This window comes from Ahaetulla prasina, chromosome 7 (genome assembly GCF_028640845.1).
Source record: "Ahaetulla prasina isolate Xishuangbanna chromosome 7, ASM2864084v1, whole genome shotgun sequence".
In the NCBI taxonomy this organism is placed as follows: domain Eukaryota; kingdom Metazoa; phylum Chordata; class Lepidosauria; order Squamata; family Colubridae; genus Ahaetulla; species Ahaetulla prasina.
This window is the reverse complement of record NC_080545.1, coordinates 2,334,739-2,354,998: the sequence shown is the minus strand read 5'-3', so window position 1 is coordinate 2,354,998 and position 20,260 is coordinate 2,334,739. Positions and strand designations below refer to the sequence as shown.

At 43.4% G+C, this 20,260-nt stretch overlaps 1 protein-coding gene across 3 annotated transcripts in view; it reads right to left on the bottom strand.

Moving 5' to 3' along the window:
* The window catches only part of BEND7 (BEN domain containing 7), a 48,579-nt gene extending 36,790 nt beyond the window's left edge, over positions 1-11,789 (bottom strand). Inside the window, exons 1-2 of one of the 3 annotated variants that reach the window (XM_058191328.1) lie at positions 11,329-11,789; positions 3,094-3,177 (exon numbers count right to left, since the gene is read on the bottom strand). In XM_058191328.1, the coding sequence (XP_058047311.1) occupies positions 3,094-3,177; positions 11,329-11,389 (145 nt within the window). In that variant the 5' untranslated portion in view covers positions 11,390-11,789. The remainder of the gene's footprint in view (positions 1-3,093; positions 3,178-11,328) is intronic. The other 2 variants (XM_058191327.1, XM_058191330.1) reach the window with 2 other exon arrangements.
* Between the last annotated feature and the right edge of the window lie 8,471 nt (positions 11,790-20,260).

Here is a 20,260-nt window from a genome sequence, read left to right as displayed (position 1 = left end):
TGAGGAGATATCCTGTTACATTAATACGCTCGGCGTTACCATTTAATATAATATTATTCTTCGAAGCAGATGTAATATCTCCTTTGAGACTTGGTGGATAATGGAGATAAAACCGTTGTAGGGATTGCTAATTGGCCATAGAGACTCCGTAAAATAAAGAGACATCTGTTACTGGATGTAGAACAACGTTGGAAAAAAGAAAATTCAGACGAAATATTACAGGTAGGGGCATCCCGTTGACACAAAGGTGTGTAAGGTTTCCCTGTTGTAAGATACGGGGGTGACACCTGGACCATTGGAAGTTCTGAGGGAAAAACAAGTTAACAGCTCTGAGAACATTATGCAGATCTTCCTCAACTTACGACCGCAACTGAGCCATTGGGGTGAGACGTTTGCTAAGTATCTTATCTATCTTTATTGATTGATTAGCCCTTGGGCCACATCAAAGTGCAGAGTTCCAGAAACAAATTATTACTAAAATCTGATAAAAGCCATTTCAAATGGAATTGGAGAAAATACAATTTAAAATGAAATTGGAGTAACATTTGCTAAGTGAGTTTTGCCCCTTTTTACGGCCACGGTGTTTAAGCCAATGACAGCAGTTGTTTGGTTAGTAACACAGTTGTTAAGCTTGTTAAAGCCAGGGAACCTGGCTCCCCCCCCTCCCCCCCAGTTGACTTTGCTGCTCAGAAGGCGGCAAACGGGGATCAACGACTGCGACCGTCATAAATATGAGTCAGTGGCCAAGCATCTGAATTTTGATGACATGGGGATGCTGGAACGGTTGTAAGTGTGGGAAAAACTATCGTTAAGTCACCTGCCATGGTGACTTTAAAGGGGCACTCAATGAACTGTTGTAAGTCGAGAACTACCTGTAGAAAGTACTTCAGACAGCAAGAGAATCCAACCAGCCAATAGTAAACAAAGGACCACCAGGTTGCTCACTGGATGTCAGGTGCGAAAGGCCAAGTCTACACCTGAAGCAGCTGCTAGGAGTTAGATGAAGGTCAAAGGAATTCAAGGGAGTTTGAGCTTAATCTGCTTGTGGCTACGTAGGGATTCTAGGCTAAGGCCTCTCTTGACTCCGCCCCCAGTTTCTGCAACTCCTCCTACACTGGAAGCCCTAAGCTCACGTGGAAATATTTTGGTACGTTAACATTAAAGATAAAGGACGAAGAAGATACACAATATTTTCTAACTTGGGATTTGTTTTATCAATGGTTAGAAAATAAATGCGGAAATTAGAAGTTGGAAGAACATTATTATACACAAGTAAAGAATATTATTATGACGAGGATTATGTATATGCAATTATGTATCTGCAAATGATCCAGAAAATACACTGTTTACTAAATATTTATACACTACATGTTAAAGAAAAATGTGTAAATAAATAAATAAAAAAGCTGGAATGTTTTGGGTGCGAAGGCAAAAAGAAGACCCTGAGAAAATATAAAGGGCGAATGGAAGAAGGACCCAGAGACAGCGACCGTCATAAATACGAGTCAGTCAACAAGCAGCTGGATTCTGATCAGGTGACCATGGGGAGGCTGCAACGGTCATAAGTGTGAAAAATGGGTATGTCACTTTTTTCCCGGCGCAGTTGTAACTCCGAACGGTCACTACTTCATGAACTGTGTGATAAGTCAAGGACTTCCTGGATTTTCCTCTTTTTTATTTATTATTTATTTTATTATTTTGATTTTTATACCGCCCTTCTCCCGAAGGACTCCCCCCCTCCCTTTTCCTTCGCCCTTTCTATTTTTTATTTTTTTATTGCAGTCGATATTAGCCTTTCCATGTATCGCTGTGATGCTGGATACAATTGCTATTTTTTTTTAAAAAAAAAGATGGAGGTGGAGAAGGAGATAAATCGTAAAAATCAACCAGGAATTTATCGATACGTCTTCCAAGATCCAATCAGGCAAACCAGAGATAGTCCTTGAATTACAACAGTTCATTTAATGACCGTTTGAAGTCACACAATGGCACTTAAAAATGTGACTTACGACCATTTTTCACACTTACGACCATGGTAGCATCCCCCCATGGTCACATCATCAAAATTCAGACGCTTGGCAACAGAACCTTATTTAGGACCGTTGCTGGGTCCCGGGAAATCAATGGGGAAGCCAGATTCATTTCGCAACTGTTACTCACTTAACAATGGCAATGATTCACTTAACAACGGCAAGAAAGGTTGTAAAATGGGGCAAAATTCACTTAACAACTGTCTCTCCTAGCAACAGGAATCTGGGGCTCAACTGCGGTCGTAAGTCAAGGATCACCCATATAATAGGTCTAATATTTTTCTTCGCCGCTTTCGGACAGCTGACTAAATTTAATTTTTTGCTGCAACGGAGATAAGCAGTAGGGGAAAGCACACTGCATGGAGACAACACATTAATCCCTTCGATGGCCGTGGCAAAAATCAAACCAAGAGCGACTTCTTGGAAATTGAATTCCTGTTCTCCAGATGTCAAAGACATAATACCCCCAATTACACCGACTTCTGCTAAGTGAAGCACGCCAGCAAAAATGCAAAATAAATATGGGTTAAGCCAAGAGCTGCAAAATGCACACTCAGCGTTGGTTGCGTTGGTTTTCCGGGTGAGCGATAATTAACACCATTTGCATCTTACATTTGAACTACTTTTTTTTAGCCAATGTTAATAAAAGATATGCTGGCAAGCTGCAAAAATAACAACAACAACAACAACAATATTACTGCTTCCTGCAATAACACCAGCAGAACTGCAAAAACTGTGCTACTCGGAACATCCAACGTTTTAACAGGATGCTTGGTCGATACCTAGGATGCTGGCAGCTGTATTAACCATTAACACTAGTCAATGATATTTGTGATACATTTTTAAATGTTCCATTGACTTGAGTTTCATGTTTAATGAATAAAAGAGATCATAATAACTCCAAGCCTTTGGAAAGGTCTGGCTATGGAAGAGCAGGAAATGCTTCTGGTTGTGTCATTGTCACACACACACACACACACACACACACACACACACACACACACACACGTCGTTCACTCCGTGCCAACGTAAGGTCTGGAAATTAAGCCCCGTGAAAACATACCTAAATAAAGTGGTTGTGCTTCTTTGGCATTGCCATTCACATCGTTGCTGTAGTCGGAGATCTTGTAAACCTCCGGATGATAATCTGGAATTTTAGAAAGAAATGAAAAGAAATAAGAAAGTAACTCGGAGCAAGGAGTGTGGGAAATAAAATGAACATTGAGCTCACAACTGGATATCTAACTCACAAGTTACAGAGGCATCTTCATTTTATCCGATGCAAATTGGGGGAGCCAAGAAGAAGACACACCAAAGCAGTTCTGATTAAAAATAAAAGGAAGCCCTCGATTTGTTGCAACAACCCCATGATCACCTGAACATACTGACTCATACTTATGACCGTTGCAGTGTCCTGGGGTCACGTAATCCCCTTTTGTGACCTTCTGACAAGCCAAATCAATGGGGAAGCCAGATTCACATAACAATTGTGTTACTGACTTAACAACTGCAGTGGTTCACTTAACAACCGTGGCAAAAAGAATCGTAAAACTCACTTAACAAATGTCTCACTTAGCACTGGAAACCGCTCAGTTGCGGTCATAAATCGAGGACAAACTATATCACATAACCTACACATGTATTTTATTTGATGCAAATCAAGAAAAACACCCACGGTGGCAGTTCTCCTTAAAAATAAAAATAAAGCCTTTAACTCAAAATGTTTTACGTATTTCTGCATAAAAAGTATGATGGAGCACCCACAACTTCTGGTGGCAAGCTGTTCCGCTGATTAATTGTTCTCATTTTTAGAAAATTTCTCCTTATTTCTAGATTAGTTTCCATCCCTTGCTTCTTGTCCTGCCTTCTGGTGCTTTGGAGAATAGCTTCACTCCCCTCTTCTTTGGGGCAGTCCCTTAAATATTGGAAGACTGCTATCAAGTCACCCCTGGTCCTTCTTTTCATTAAACTAGATATCCCCAATTCCTGCAACCGTTCTTCGTATTTTTTGCTGCACTTATAAAAACCAGCAGAGTTCTGCAAATCTCTCTTTGCAATAAAACTCAGTGGGAGTCCCAAAGAATCTCTTTGCCTTTTTTAATTTGGGAAGGTTGCCAAGGAGCGTTAAGGGGGGGGGGCAGCTCATCAGTGGAAATTAACAGCAATTTCAAATAAAACTCAGCACACAAGGGCAAAGTCAAGACTTCCTTTCCACCCAAGGAAAAGTATTCGGGTTACTGTTAGTTAAATTGGATAATTAACAGTAACACGCACTAGAGACAAAGGAGAATTATGACAGGCAAGTGTTAGGCAAACTTTTTTTGTTGTTCTTCTGGAATTTTGTTTCTGGCTGCAGGCTGCAGCAGTTACGTTAAACTTTCAGTGTTTTTAAAAGATGCAAGGTCTGTAATAAATCATAACTAATGCATCTCCTAGAAGTCCAATCGCATTACAGAATTACAGAACAATATTTTAAAATAGAGGGATATCGGGCAGCAGTTCTCTGGATAAGTTATAGGGATAGCAGGGCAGAGAAGACAATTAAAACTTTATTTTCTGAGACTCTCCATGTCAAAATCCCCGTGCTTCTTTAGGAATCTGTCTTTGGGAATAAATGTAGTCCTCCACTTACAACAGTTCATTTAGTGACCATTCAAAGTTACGACGACACTGGAAAAAGCGACTTGTGACCGTTTTTCACACTTACGACCGTTGCAGCATCCCTAAGGTCCCCTGATCAAAATTCAGAGGCTTGGCACTGACTCATATACACGACGGTTGCAGTGTCCTGGGGGGTCATGTGACCCCCTCTTTTGCGACCTTCAAAGTCCATAGGGAAGCCCGATTCACTTAACAACCGTGTGCCAAATTTAACAGCGGCGGTGATTCACTTAAGAAACACGGCATGAAAAGTCGTAGAACGGGGCAAAACTCACTTAACATATTTCTCACTTGGCAGCATAAATTGGGGTCGTAAATTGAGGACTACCTGCACTGCCTTCTGGAAAGCACATTTTGCTTTCCTTTTAATGGGGTTATACGGCATTTAGTATTCCCACTGAAACCCCTTGCAAATTGCAATCCAAGCAGGAGAAATTAGGACTGCAAATTAGAGCAAACCCGGGCAAACTGAGTTAGGGTTGAAATAGCAGCCTTCCCCTTCAGCTAGTCCTTGATTTAGGACTACAATCAGGTCTGGGACTTCCCCCGTTAAGCCATGCAGTCGGTAAGTGAGTTGCTCCCAATCTTACAAGTGTTTTGCTCTGGGCGTTAAGCAACCCACACGGTCACAAAGCGAATCTGGCTTTTCCCATTGATTTTTGCCCCTCGGAAGGTTGCAAGTGCCTGAATTTCCATCCCACGGTGGTTGTAAGTCCAAGAACCAGTTGTAAGTCCCTTTGCTCGGTGTAATTTTGAACGGTCGCTAAAGGAATAATCATAATCGACATTTCGTCGCGAACTCAAGACTCATCTTTTTATCCGCGCGGGGCTGGCTTAAATCGGGATTTTAATGTTAAATTTATTAATTTTAAACGGGGTTTTAGTATGGTAAATTTTAATCACTGGGCTAATTTAAATAAGTTTTTTAAATCGTATTTTAAATCTGTATATTGTATTGTCGGTTTTTATTATTTAGATTTTTATACCGCCTTCTCCCGAAGGACTCAAGTGTACAGCCAGATTAAAACCGTCAAATTTGACCCATGGTTAAAATACCCCAATTAAAATTATTATTTTAGCGTCCTAAGGAAACGCACAAGACTGAGCCACCATTGAATGCAGAAGAAATGATTCATGACCTGAGTGACAGGCCGGATCAATGAGCAAACTGGGGAACTGACATCCATTCATGAAATTTCGCAAGAGATGACGGTGCGAACAGCATGAAACCGACATAAATGCCAGATGCATCCTAATTACTAACGGATTCACTCAACAGCCCTGTGACTAACTTAACAACTTCAGCGATTCACTTAACAGCCCTGTGACTAACTTAACAACTGCAGTGATTCACTTAACAGCCCTGTGACTAACTTAACAACTGCAGTGATTCACTCAACAGCCCTGTGACTAACTTAACAACTTCAGCGATTCACTTAACAACGGTGGCAAGAAAAGTCGTAAGAGGGGGCAAAACTCACTTAACAACCATCTCGCTTGGATACACAACCTTTTGGTCGTAAGCCAAGGGCTACCTGGGTAACGTTCCAGAGAGGCTATTATTTAGTATATTTCAAGCCAAAATCCCCTCCCTCGTCATGGCATCTCAGATTATTCCCAAGAAGGGACCTATACAGAAATAATAAAAAATAAACGAGCAATTCAGGTTGGTTCAGGATGCACATCAAAACATTAACCGAGCCTGTTTATTTATTTACTACCCAGACACTCATTCACCCGCCATGAACCTTTTTAAACAATGTGGCTGTTTCATTTAAGGCTGCAGCTATGCATGCCACACTCCCTGTAACTTCTGAGTCAGTAAATGAGTAGAGCATGGCCCTCTTATTTTTAAGAGATACTACAGCTCGGGGCCTGCAGGGCCATGTGCATCTGTGGAAGTGACAGCAAGCAAGGATGGCCTTGGATACTCTGGTTACGGTTCAAGGAGAAAGGCCTGGCCTTTCCCTCTGCTAAGGAAATGCTTATTAATGCACAGTTATGAGAAAAACAAATGCTCGTTTGTGCAAATAGAGTAGAATTAGAACAGAATAAAATAGACTCAGTTTATCGTCACTTTAAAAGTACACTAATCAGCATACATTAAAATGAAATTTTGTGGCATACAGCCCTCAAAGGGTCACATGACAAAATAAATACAAAATTATGCATATACCCACATATATTACATGACACAGAGAAACAACAGGAGGAGGAGGAGGAGGAGGAGGAGGAGGAGGAGGAGGAGGAGGAGGAGGAGGAGGAGGAGGAGGAGGAGGAGGAGGAGGAGGAGGAGGAGGAGGAGGAGGAGGAGGAGGAGGAGGAGGAGGAGGAGGAGGAGGAGGAGGAGGAGGAGGAGGAGGAGGAGGAGGAGGAGGAGGAGGAGGAGGAGGAGGAGGAGGAGGAGGAGGAGGAGGAGGAGGAGGAGGAGGAGGAGGAGGAGGAGGAGGAGGAGGAGGAGGAGGAGGAGGAGGAGGAGGAGGAGGAGGAGGAGGAGGAGGAGGAGGAGGAGGAGGAGGAGGAGGAGGAGGAGGAGGAGGAGGAGGAGGAGGAGGAGGAGGAGGAGGAGGAGGAGGAGGAGGAGGAGGAGGAGGAGGAGGAGGAGGAGGAGGAGGAGGAGGAGGAGGAGGAGGAGGAGGAGGAGGAGGAGGAGGAGGAGGAGGAGGAGGAGGAGGAGGAGGAGGAGGAGGAGGAGGAGGAGGAGGAGGAGGAGGAGGAGGAGGAGGAGGAGGAGGAGGAGGAGGAGGAGGAGGAGGAGGAGGAGGAGGAGGAGGAGGAGGAGGAGGAGGAGGAGGAGGAGGAGGAGGAGGAGGAGGAGGAGGAGGAGGAGGAGGAGGAGGAGGAGGAGGAGGAGGAGGAGGAGGAGGAGGAGGAGGAGTTGCTAAGTTAGTAACCTGGTTGTTAAGTGAATCTGGCTTCCCCATTGACTTGGCTTGTCAGACGGTCGCAAAAGGGGATCGCATGACCCCGGGACACAGCAATGGTCATAAGTATGAGTCAGTTGCCAAGCGTCTGAATTTTGATCACACCATGGCAAGGCTGCAACGGTCATAAGTGTGAAATATGGTCCTAAACTCACTTTTTTTAGTGCCGTTGTAACTTTGAACGGTCACTAAATGAACTGTTGTAAGTGGAGGACTACCTGTCATAGTATTGCACCCAACCTCTTGAAGAGAAGTCAAAATTAATGGTATTATTATTATTATAGGGCCTCTGGTGGCGCAACAGGCTAATGCAGCCTATTATTAACAGCAACTGCTTGCAATTACTGCAGGTTCAAGTCCCACCAGGCCCAAGGTTGACTCAGCCTTTCATCCTTTATAAGGTAGGTAAAATGAGGAGCCAGATTGTTGGGGGCAATAAAAGTTGACTTTGTATGTAATATACAAATGGATGAAGACCATTGCTTAACACAATGTAAGCCGCCCTGAGTCTTCGGAGAAGGGCGGGATATAAATGCAAAAAAAATAAAAATAAAAAATTATTATTTTAGCGTCCTAAGGAAACGCACAAGACTGAGCCACCATTGAATGCAGAAGAAATGATTTATGACCTGAGTGACAGGCCGGATCAATGAGCAAACTGGGGAACTGACATCCATTCATGAAATTTCGCAAGAGGTGACGGTGCGAACAGCATGAAACCGACATAAATGCCAGATGCATCCTAATTACTAACTGATTCACTTAACAGCCCTGTGACTAACTTAACAACTGCAGTGATTCACTTAACAACGGTGGCAAGAAAAGTCGTAAGAGGGGGCAAAACTCACTTAACAACCATCTCACTTGGAAACACAACCTTTTGGTCGTAAGCCAAGGGCTACCTGGGTAACGTTCCAGAGAGGCTATTATTTAGTATATTTCAAGCCAAAATCCCCTCCCTTGTCATGGCATGTCAGATTATTTCCAAGAAGGGACCTATACAGAAATAATAAAAAATAAACGAGCAATTCAGGTTGGTTCAGGATGCACATCAAAACATTAACCGAGTCTGTTTATTTATTTACCACCCAGACACTCATTCACCCGCCATGAACCTTTTTAAACAATGTGGCTGTTTCATTTAAGGCTGCAGCTATGCGTGCCACACTCCCTGTAACTTCTGAGTCAGTAAATGAGTAGAGCATGGCCCTCTTATTTTTAAGAGATACTACAGCTCGGGGCCTGCAGGGCCATGTGCATCTGTGGAAGTGACAGCAAGCAAGGATGGCCTTGGATACTCTGGTTACGGTTCAAGGAGAAAGGCCTGGCCTTTCCCTCTGCTAAGGAAATGCTCATTAATGCACAGTTATGAGAAAAACAAATGCTCGTTTGTGCAAATAGAGTAGAATTAGAATTAGAACAGAACAGAACAGAAAATATGGAATGGAATGGAATAGAAAATAGAACAGTGGGCAGGGCAGGACAAGACAGAAAAGAAAAAAAGAAAAGAAAAGAAAAAAATGGAATGGAATGGAATAGAAAATAGAATAGAAGATAGAATAGTGGACAGGACAGGACAGAACAGAATAGAAAAGAAAATATGGAATGGAATAGAAAATAGAATAGTGGATAGGACAGGACAGGACAGAACACATTAGAACAGAATAAAATAGACTCAGTTTATCGTCACTTTAAAAGTACACTAATCAGCATACATTAAAATGAAATTTTGTGGCATACAGCCCTCAAAGGGTCACATGACAAAATAAATACAAAATTATGCATATACCCACATATATTACATGACACAGAGAAACAACAGGAGGAGGAGAACAGGAGAACAAGAAGGGGCAGCCCAGAATGTCAAATCCATCTCACACATTTTCAAAGCCTCATTTAAAAAAGAAAACCCAAAACCCTCCAACTGCTGAGTCTTCACTCAGTTTCAGTTTCAAAAGGAATTTTCACTCAGATTATGACAACAAGAACCGTTTGCAGAAAATTTAAAAGCAAGATGAAATGCTAGATGGACGTAAATTATTTTAATTTGAGCATTAATTTTTTTTCTTACTGAGAGTTGATTCCTCGGGCCTTACACGATGGGAACTTAAAGAATCATATACTGTATTAATCACAGCACTTTCTCTGTAAAGGCAGTTCTTGAGTTACAACAGTTCATTTCGTGACCATTCAAAGTTACACCATCACTGAAAAAAGTGACCTATGACCATTGTTCACACTTACAATCACAATTCAGATGCTTGGCAACTGACTCATACTTACGACGGCTGCAGGGTCCCCAGGGTCACGTCAATGGGGAAGCCAGATTCACTTAACAAACATGTTACTAACTTAATTAGTTTTTAAATTTATTGGTTTTAATGGGGTTCTTAGTATTTATATTGTTTTTTTATCAATCTGGCTATTGAATAAGTTTTTTATGTCTGATTTTAAATTGTATTTATATGTTTGTTTTTAATTGCCTGTGAGTCCCTAGGGAGATAGGGCGGTATATAAATCTGAAAAATAAATAAAAATAAATAAATAAATAAATAATAACTCTAGTGATTCCCTTAACAACTGTGGCAAGAAAGGTCTTAAAGCGGGGCAAAAGCCACTTAACAAATGTCTCGCTTAGCAGCATAAATTTTCAGCCTGAAAATATACCTGATCTTTCTAAATCTACCTTTAACTTACACCACTTCATTTAAAAGTTGTAAAAGGAAACAGAAAGTTCAGAAATACATTAGTCCTGCTTTCCTTCCGGGAAGATTTTCCGTGTCATTTCTAGATCATTAACACCCAACAACGTAGCAACTGTGTTATAAAACACAGAAAAGCCAACAGTTCAGCCGATTTTTGATTCCTAACAATAATGTTCTTTTTTTTTTTCCCCTCTTCCCTTTTTTGTTTTTGTGAAGATCCTGGTCACAGTTTTCCTCTCTATGAAATATTTCCAAGAAAGAACCCTGGCTTATTAAGTATGAGTAACAATAATCAGAATAACCATCCTTGGTAACATTAAACTCACGATTACCTGCCTTGAACTTAGCATTCAAGGCACACAGACAGTTCCTGGAGCTATTTGTCTCAGGGCTCTCAGCCCTTCCTTTCCCAGCCATGTTTTAAAATCAAATTAAACTGAGTTTCAAACACCCCCCCACCCCAACAAGAACACCTGTTATACAACACAAGAAAAAGAAGTGAGCCGGGGGCTTCCTGCTGGGGAAATATCTTCTGGAAAGCGGGCTCCCTTCGACCCCCCTCCCCAGGGGCGCAGATTGTCACCATTTAACGGCCCCACCTCCCCAAATTAATTCGCCGGTTCGGATCGGCGCTTTGCAGAGGGGCGATGCCGATCTGTGCCAAGCTCCGGTGGGAGAGGAGGAGGGAGAGCGCCGGGGATCCGATCTGAGATCCTTCCGGGAGAGCAGATCTTGAAAGAAAAGCGGATCTCCCCCTGCACGACTCTGGGCGGGGAGAGGCTACATTTCTCCGCCTTTGAAACTTTAGGGTGCGCATCTCTTGGGTGGGTGGGGAGGACACAGCCCTTTCCAAATTCACCTACCCTTTGGGGTGAATTGCCAGGAGGACCCCCGAGAGGCAGCATCAGGGGACCCCACCCCTAATCCTGGACTCCCCTTCTTCCTCCCTCCCCTCCCCTCCCCACATCCCCCTCCCCCTCCCTCTCTCCGGGCCCTGCAAGGACTCACCTGGAGGGATGAGTTTGAAGCTCTGAGATTTCCTGCTGCGCTTCCTGGCCGAGAACTCCATGGCGCGCCGGAGGAGAAGGAGAAGGAAGAAAGGAAAGGAGGAAGGAAGGAAGGAAGGAGGGAGGGAGGCTCAGAGGGATCGCGGGAAGGAACCGCCAGGACCCGGGACAGCCGCCGCCGCCTGCGCGGTTCTCATCAGCCCCGGCGCGCAAAGGGCCGAGGCGCCCCGGGGCTTCTGCTGGGCGCCCCGCCGGCAACTTGGCTCGGGACTTCTTCCCAGCGCCGCCTTCCCCGCCGTGGCATCCAAACTTTGTCCCGGGGCGATGCTGCGGGAGCCTCTTGCCCTGCTCGGGGAGGAGGAGGAGGAGGAGGCGAAGGGCAGCGCCGGCTCGGCCGGCTTTGGCGAGGCGAGGCTGGCTGTGGCTGTGGCTGCGCAGGGCGCCGCAATGGCTCGCGGGTGGCCCTGCCGGAGCTGCGCCTGGGCTCCCGGTGCCACCTGCTGGGGGAAGCCGGCCTGCCAGGCACCACAGCGCACCCCGTGGCGGCTCCGGAGCCCGGCGGGCAGAGCGAGGGAGGGCCGGTCGCCCGCCACCCCCGGGAAGGACGAGCCGTGCCCGGCAAAGCCAAACGAGGGGAGAAGGCGAGGCGAAGGATGGAGAGGGGCGCGCGCCGCTTTGCGCTCTTGGCCTCTCCATCCCGGCCACCTGGCAAAGACCGCAGCCTCCCTCCGCTCGCTTGGACCAGCCGGGGAGGCTCTTCGCTCGGGCTGCCCGGGACCCAGGCGCGCCCTTCCCATCCACTCTCTCCCCGGCTGGCCGAAAGCCCGAGCGCCTTGCTGGCTGCGAGATGGAGACGGGGCGCGCTCCACGCGGGAGAGCCGAGCCCCGAGAAGGAGCTTTGGGGGTGCACTAGCAGGAGGGGGGCCCACGCGCCGGAAAACGCCGCCCCCACTTTTCTGCCAAGCTGCCCTTTCCCAGCGACCGAGAGCCAAAAAGAGCCTCTCCCACGCCCATCCCCCGGGCCACTTTGGATGCGGAGACTACGTTGCCCTGGGGTTTTCTCTCCCCTCTCCTCCCCATCTCTCTCTCTCTCTCTCTTTTAATTGTGTACACGTGTAAAGAGTCCAAAGGACGGGAGCTTCCTCCTGAAACAGTCCTTGCAAGACGGCCCACGCGGGAAACCTCGGGGAATTTTTTTTTTTTGGAGACTGGGCTGGAGGGGAGGGTCTCTGGAGAAAGGGGCTTGGACGCAGCAGAGGGTCCGTAGGGAAGGGGGTGCAAAGTACCCAAGGAGGGGCCCGTGCCCACGTGCTCGAAGCCCTGCCCCTTTTTACACGTGCCTGAGCATACGCGCAAAGAGGGCGGGCGTTTCTTTTCTTTTCTTTTCCTTTTTTTGGGGGGAGGACTCCTGTTGGGGATGCGAAAGGTGCTTTTTCAAGCAGGTTGAAATTCACTTCTCCGTCTGACTTCGACTCCCTGGAATACACAGAAGGGAGAGAAAATCGAAATAGGGTCCAAAATACTCAAGTCTTTAAGCGCGAGCTCAAAACTTTCTTTTTTCACCAAGCAGGGCTGGCCTAACGATTTTATTGAGGGTTTTAGTGGGTTTTTTAGAAATTTTTAGAATTTTTACATATTTATTTTAATTACTCAGCATATTGAATTAGATTTTTAACTAATATTGGATTTTAAGTGTCTTGGTATCTATGTTTTATTTATTATTTATTATTATTATTATTTTTTATACTTTTATACCGCACCATCTCCCGTAGGACTCAGGGCGGTTCACAGGCATATTAAAATACAACAATAATAAATAAGCAATTTAAAACCCAATTAAAACAAAATATTTCAATCGCCAAATGACTAAAGCGGTAAAAACCGGTTAAAACCCATTAAAATTAACTAAAATATTTTATTCTTAGGCTAGTCCAGCTCGTTGAAATAATAAAGTCTTCAGTTCACGCCTGAAGGTCCGGAGGTCTGGGAGTTGCCGTAACCCTGGAGGAAGTTCGTTCCACAGGGCCGGTGCTGCCACAGAGAAGGCCCTCCCCCTGGGGGTCGCCAACCTGCATTGCTTGGTCAAGGGCACCCGGAGGAGGCCCGCTCTGTGGGAGCGCACCGGTCGTTGGGAGGCCATCGGCGGCAGGAGGCGGTCTTGTAGATACCCCGGTCCTAAGCCATGGAGCGCTTTAAAGATGATGACCAAAACCTTGAATTGCACTCGGAAGGCTGTACACCACCCTGAGTCTTCAGAGAAGGGCGGTATAAAGATTCGAATAATAATAAATAAATAAATAAATAAATAAATAAAAGGCACATTTTCTGAAAGGCATTGAAAATTTCCCATCCTTTTCTCTGTCTCATTTTCACAGAGAGCCAGAGACAGATGAGAGAGAGAGAGAGTATTGCTTGTATGTTGTTTCTTTCTTTCTTGTTAAAGAAATAAACAACATCCAAGCAATACACAAACAAAACAACAGGGGAGAAAGGAAATTGAAGGAAACAATGTATCTTATGTCAATCAAAACTAATACATTGATCTGTGTGTCATCAGTTACACACTGTAAACGTTTGAGTCAGTTGACTTAAGAGATAAATGTAGCTCGGTTTTTTTAATCCCTTCTTCCAATCAACATTTCTCTGAAGAAACTGGAATACCTACCTATTTTCCACATTTGAAAAAAATAAAATAAAAAGGAATGACTCCACAGTTTGAAAGATAAAAGGGGATTGGCTTGTCATCTTACGACTTACTAAAGAATTTGCTTTTATTTATTTATTTATTTATTTCGTCATATATTTTATGACAGGTACAAGTGTAAACTTAATTATAAATACATGTAAAGGATACAAATAAAAGAAAACATTAGGACAGGGACAGTAGGCACGCTGGTGCGCTTATGCACGCCCCTTACAGACCTCTTAGGCATGGGGTGAGGTCAACAGTAGACAGTCTTAAGGTTAAAGTTTGGGGAGTTTGGGGAAGAAACTACAGAGTCAGGCAGTGCATTCCATGTGTTGACCACTCTATTGCTGAAGTCGTATTTTCTGCAGTCTAGTTTGGATCGGTTTATCTTGAGTTTGTATCTATCGTGCTGTATTGTTGTGGTTGAAGCTGAAGTATTCATTGACTGGTAGGACATTGTAGCAGATGATGTACTATGTACTATGCTTAGGTCAGACCGAAGACGGTGAAGTTCTAAATTGTCTAAGCTCACAATTTGGAGTCTGGTGGCATAAGGTATTTTGTTGGGAGCGGAGGAGTGGAGGACTCTTCTTATGAAATATCTCTGGACTCATTTGATTGTATTTATGTCCGGTATGCAGTGCGGATTCCAAACAGATGAGTTGTATTCAAGAAAGCTTTCTATAAAGGCATTTTACAAATCCAGAATTAAAGGGTGCAAGTCAGAAACTTGATAAATAATGAAGTTGTCACATGGAAAGTGTATTCAAATTTTTCATCGAGCTTGAAACACAGTTGTACATTGTTTTAAATCCAGCAGGAACCAATGGCAAGGAAAGGTTACATTTTCAGAGATAGTATTTTCACGGAAAAAGGGGTGGATGGGAAATGTACACATTAGAGCAGCCGCTAAGATAAAATTGGGTAAGGAGCATAATTGCCTTCAACACAATCAGATTCAAAAGATCAAAGACAATAATACATCAAAGTCAACTAAATTAGTAATGACCTCCGGGAACTTGAATTCTTTACTACCGCAGGAACCAGATCTTATATTCTTACCCAATAACTTCAATGTATTTTTTTCCCTGTTTTCATTGTGTGGTTGCTGCAAGTTTAGTAACTCTCTTCCCGGGTCATAATTTTATTGCCCCAACTTCATCCCTTCTAAAATAGGCCAGCCTTCATTTCTCATGAGAATTGGCCTTCCTAGGGGACTAAGGAGAATAAGATCGGGTAACTTTTTATACCTGTACATTATGAGCAAAGCAACATGGCTCTGAAGCACAAAAGCAGATGGCCCACTTCCTTCTCCCATGGGGAGAAAAATGAACTATGCAAAAGGAAAAAAAAATCACCTTACATTTTAATTCATTCATTCTTTCTTTCTTTCTTTCTTTCTTTCTTTCTTTCTTTCTTTCTTTCTTTCTTTCTTTCTTTCTTTCTTTCTTTCTTTTTCTTTCTTTCTTTCCCTCCCTCCCTTCCTTCCTTCCTTCCTTTTCTTTCCTATCTATCTATCTATCTATCTATCTATCTATCTATCTATCTATCTATCTATCTATCTATCATCATCTCTGTATCTCTATATTTAATAAAGGAGAATATTTAACAGCTTAAAAGCAACAGAATTGGAAGGGACCTTGGAGATCATCTAGTCCAACCCCCTGCTTACTCAGGAGACCTGTACTAGGGATTCGAACCACCGATTTGTAGCTCAGGGTTGAAATGAGGGGATCCTTGGTGTTCTCTGAGCTTGGTGGTTTCCTTGTAGACATTTCATTACCCAACTAGGGAATATCATCAGTGCTAGAAGGGAAGAGGAGGAGGAGGGGTGGGGATGAGGATGGGGTCCCTGGTGTTCTCTGAGCTTGGTGGGTTTCTTGCAAACATTTAATGACCCACAAATTATCAGTCTAGCACTGATGGTGTTACCTAGTTGGGTCATGAAACGTCTGCAAGAAAACCACCAAGCTCAGAGAGCACCAAGGGCCTCTATCTCTATCTATCTATCTATCTATCTATCTATCTATCTATCTATCTATCTATCTATCTATCTATCTATCTATCATCTATCTATCTATCTATCTATCTATCTATCTATCTATCTATCTATCTATCTATCTATCTATCTATCTATCTATCTATCATCTATCTATCTATCTATCATCTATCTATCTATCTATCATATATCTATCTATCTATCTATCTATCTATCTATCTATCATCTATCTATCTATCTATCTATCTATCTATCTATCTATCTATTATCTATCTATCTATCTATCTATCATATATCTATCTATCTATCTATCTATCTATCTATCTATCTATCTATCTATCATCATCTCTGTATCTCTATATTTAATAAAGGAGAATATTTAACAGCTTAAAAGCAACAGAATTGGAAGGGACCTTGGAGATCATCTAGTCCAACCCCCTGCTTACTCAGGAGACCTGTACTAGGGATTCGAACCACCGATTTGTAGCTCAGGGTTGAAATGAGGGGATCCTTGGTGTTCTCTGAGCTTGGTGGTTTCCTTGTAGACATTTCATTACCCAACTAGGGAATATCATCAGTGCTAGAAGGGAAGAGGAGGAGGAGGGGTGGGGATGAGGATGGGGTCCCTGGTGTTCTCTGAGCTTGGTGGTTTTCTTGCAAACATTTAATGACCCACAAATTATCAGTCTAGCACTGATGGTGTTACCTAGTTGGGTCATGAAACGTCTGCAAGAAAACCACCAAGCTCAGAGAGCACCAAGGGCCTCTATCTCTATCTATCTATCTATCTATCTATCTATCTATCTATCTATCTATCTATCTATCATCTATCTATCTATCTATCTATCTATCTATCTATCTATCTATCTATCTATCTATCTATCTATCTATCTATCTATCTATCATCTATCTATCTATCTATCATCTATCTATCTATCATCTATCTATCTATCTATCTATCTATCTATCTATCTATCTATCTATCTATCTATCTATCTATCTATCTATCTATCTATCTATCTATCTATCTATCTATCTATCTATCATATATCTATCTATCTATCTATCTATCTATCTATCTATCTATCTATCCATCCATCCATCTCTCATTTCTCTATCTTCTATGTATCTATCATCTATCTACTAATATGTTGCTATTTATCATGTTTTTCCATAGTCTGTATTACCAAGTAAACAAATTAAAAAAGAAACAACAAAAGCATCCTTCAGATACCAGATACTACATTATTAGCCCTAAGAAACGCACGTCCTTCTAACCTTAAAATTAGCCATTAACAGACCTTTGTGTCTGTACTATATTCCTTATGAGTAAATCTTGGTCATTGCCTAAGGTTTTTTTAAAAAAGATTTTTGGTGTAAATACACTCCCTGAAATGAATATATCAAGCAAAGCTTGAGCTGCTTCAGAACCAATAAAAGGATAACATTTTAAAGAGACTGACTGCTTTTTTCTTTTTCTTTTCGAAAACCTATATTTTCTGCGGTGTTTTAAATGCAGTTCCTTAAATGAACATAGCAACCATATCCTATTTTGGGTGATTGGTAAAAAAAAGCCTTTGAAGGAAAGAAGAACTACTTTTTAAAATGACCATCTGCTTTTTGGAAATGGAAATCTCATTTTTTTTTTTACAAGGTTTAATTGCTGACCCTATTCAAATCTAATGGCTACAGCAAGAAAAAGGAACATTTAAAATATTATATATAAGATTGGCCAATTTACTGTCGCTTATGGGCACTTTCCAGATTAAAATAGATGCAATTGCTAAAATCACAACAAAAAATAACAGGCCAATAATCTTAATACAACTGTGCACACATATCCTAACTCTGTGTTCCTCCACCTTGGCAATTTTAAGCCAACGGACTTCAATTCCCAGAATTGCCAAGGAATAAAAACATGCCTCATTAAAACTGGCACTGCAGATCAGATACGATAACAGATTAATAGAGTTGGAAGGGACCTTGCAGGTCATCTAGTCCAACCTCCTTCCACCCAAGCAGGAGACCCTACACCATTTCTGACAAATGGCAGTCCAATCTCTTCTTGAAAGCCTCCAGTGATGAAGCTCATGGCTTGGTGGGAATTGAATTGTAATTGAATGCGGTGGGGTGGAACTCTGGGCATGTGCAAAGTGTATTCTGCAATCGAAGTATTTATGCGCAGTAAAGGCAGGCAAGCGAGATCCAGGATGGTGTGGTGTTCAAGGCCAGGAGCAGGGAGATCTGTGCAGTGATGCTTAGGCATGAAAGCCAATTGGGTAATTTGGGGCCAGTCCAGGGGTAAAATCCAGCAGGTTGTGACAGGTTCTGGAGAACCGGTAACGGAAATTTTGAGCAGTTCAGAGAACTGGCAAATACCACCTCTGGCTGGCCCTAGAGTGGGGTGGGAATGGGGATTTTGCAATATCCTTCCCCAGGAATTGGGAGGGAATGGGGATTTTGCAGTATCCTTCCCCTGGAGTGGGGAAGGAATGGAGATTTTGCAATATCCTTCTGGAGTGGAGTGGGAATGGAGATTTTGCAGTATCCTTCCCCTGGAGTGGGGAGGGAATGGAGATTTTGCAATATCCTTCCCCCTGGAGTGTGGAAGGAATGGAGATTTTGCAGTATCCTTCCCCTGGAGTGGGGAAGGAATGGAGATTTTGCAATATCCTTCCCCTGGAGTGGAGTGGGAATGGGGATTTTGCAGTATCCTTCCCCCGGAGTGGGGAGGGAATGGAGATTTTGCAGTATCCTTCCCTGCCACACCCATCAAGCCACACCACACCCACCAAGCCATGCCCACAGAACCGGTAGTAAAAAAAATTGGATTTCACCACTGGGCCAGTCTTTCTCTCTCAATCACAGGAAGAGGAAGAAAGTGTATAAAATATATAAGAAAGAGGCATCTCATCTTAATTCCCTTCTGATTATTTTTGTAAGTGAACTGTAGAGTGATTTTTTTTTGAGGGGGTTCCAAATATCCAAAAATTGCATGGACTCGGCTATGAAGAGAGCAGAAGTTAAGACTGCAAAAATTCAAGGGGCCACCAGGGGGCGGAAGAGCGATGGAGAAAATGCCAACTCCCCGCTACCCCCTAGGGGCCATCCACATTCTTGCAGCAGGGCAAAGCAACTTGAATAAAACCTGATTTGCGGGAGATAAGCACATTTGAAAATAAATAAATGCAGGATTTATTTACTGACCTGGGCTGACCCATGAGTTATGTTAAGATCTTAAGGGGTGTGTATGTGGATGGGGTTGGAGAGTTTTACCTTGCCTGTCTGGTTTCCAGATTGGGGGGGGCAATGACTTTTTAAAAACAAATTGAGAAACATGCAATATTTATGCAACCCGCATCGTGTTGTGCTGAACTGCATCTGCGAGAGCGCAAATCGAGTCTTGGGTGTCTGCATTGTTGCATTTCTCTAAGGAAACACAACCGGGCAGCAAAGCTGGGATTGTGATAATATTTGAATGTGACAGAAAGCATGCTGAAGTCCTTTGCGGCCTAAGGAGAACACCGGTAGTTCTCGACGTACGGCCACCGCTGAGCCCAAAATTTCTGTCGGTAAGTGAAACAGTGGTTAAGTGACCCCAAAAGTGCTTTTTCCTCCAAGACTTTCTGGTTTTTTTCTTTGAAGATGTTTTGCTTCTCCTCCAAGAAGCTTCTTCAGCTCTGACTGGATGGTGGGGAATGGAAGGATTGATATTCCTTGCAGACAGAACTGGTCATTTGCATCCTTTTAGAGCAGGGGTCTCCAACCTTGGTCCCTTTAAGACTTGTGGACTTCAACTCCCAGAGTTCCCCAGCCAGCTTTGCTGGCTGGGGACTCTGGGAGTTGAAGTCCACAAGTCTTAAAGGGACCAAGGTTGGAGACCCCTGTTTTAGGGGATGTCTGCATCTAGCTATTAAGTGAGTTTTGCCCCATTTTACGACCTTCCTTGCCGCGGTCCTTAAGTGAACCACTGCAGTTGTTAAGTTAGTAACACAGTTGTTAAGTGAATCCGGCTTCTCCATTGACTCTGCTTGTCCCAAAAGGGGATAACGTGACTCAGCGACACGGCGACGGTCATAAATACGAGTCAGTGGCCAAGCATCCAAATAGCGGGGATGCCTCAACGGTTGTAAGTGTGGAAAATGGTTATAAGTCCCTTTTTTTCCCTTGAACCGTGACTCCATGACCTGTTGTAAGTTGAGGACTGTCTGCGTGTAGGGTCTCCTGCTTGAGCAGGGGGTTGGA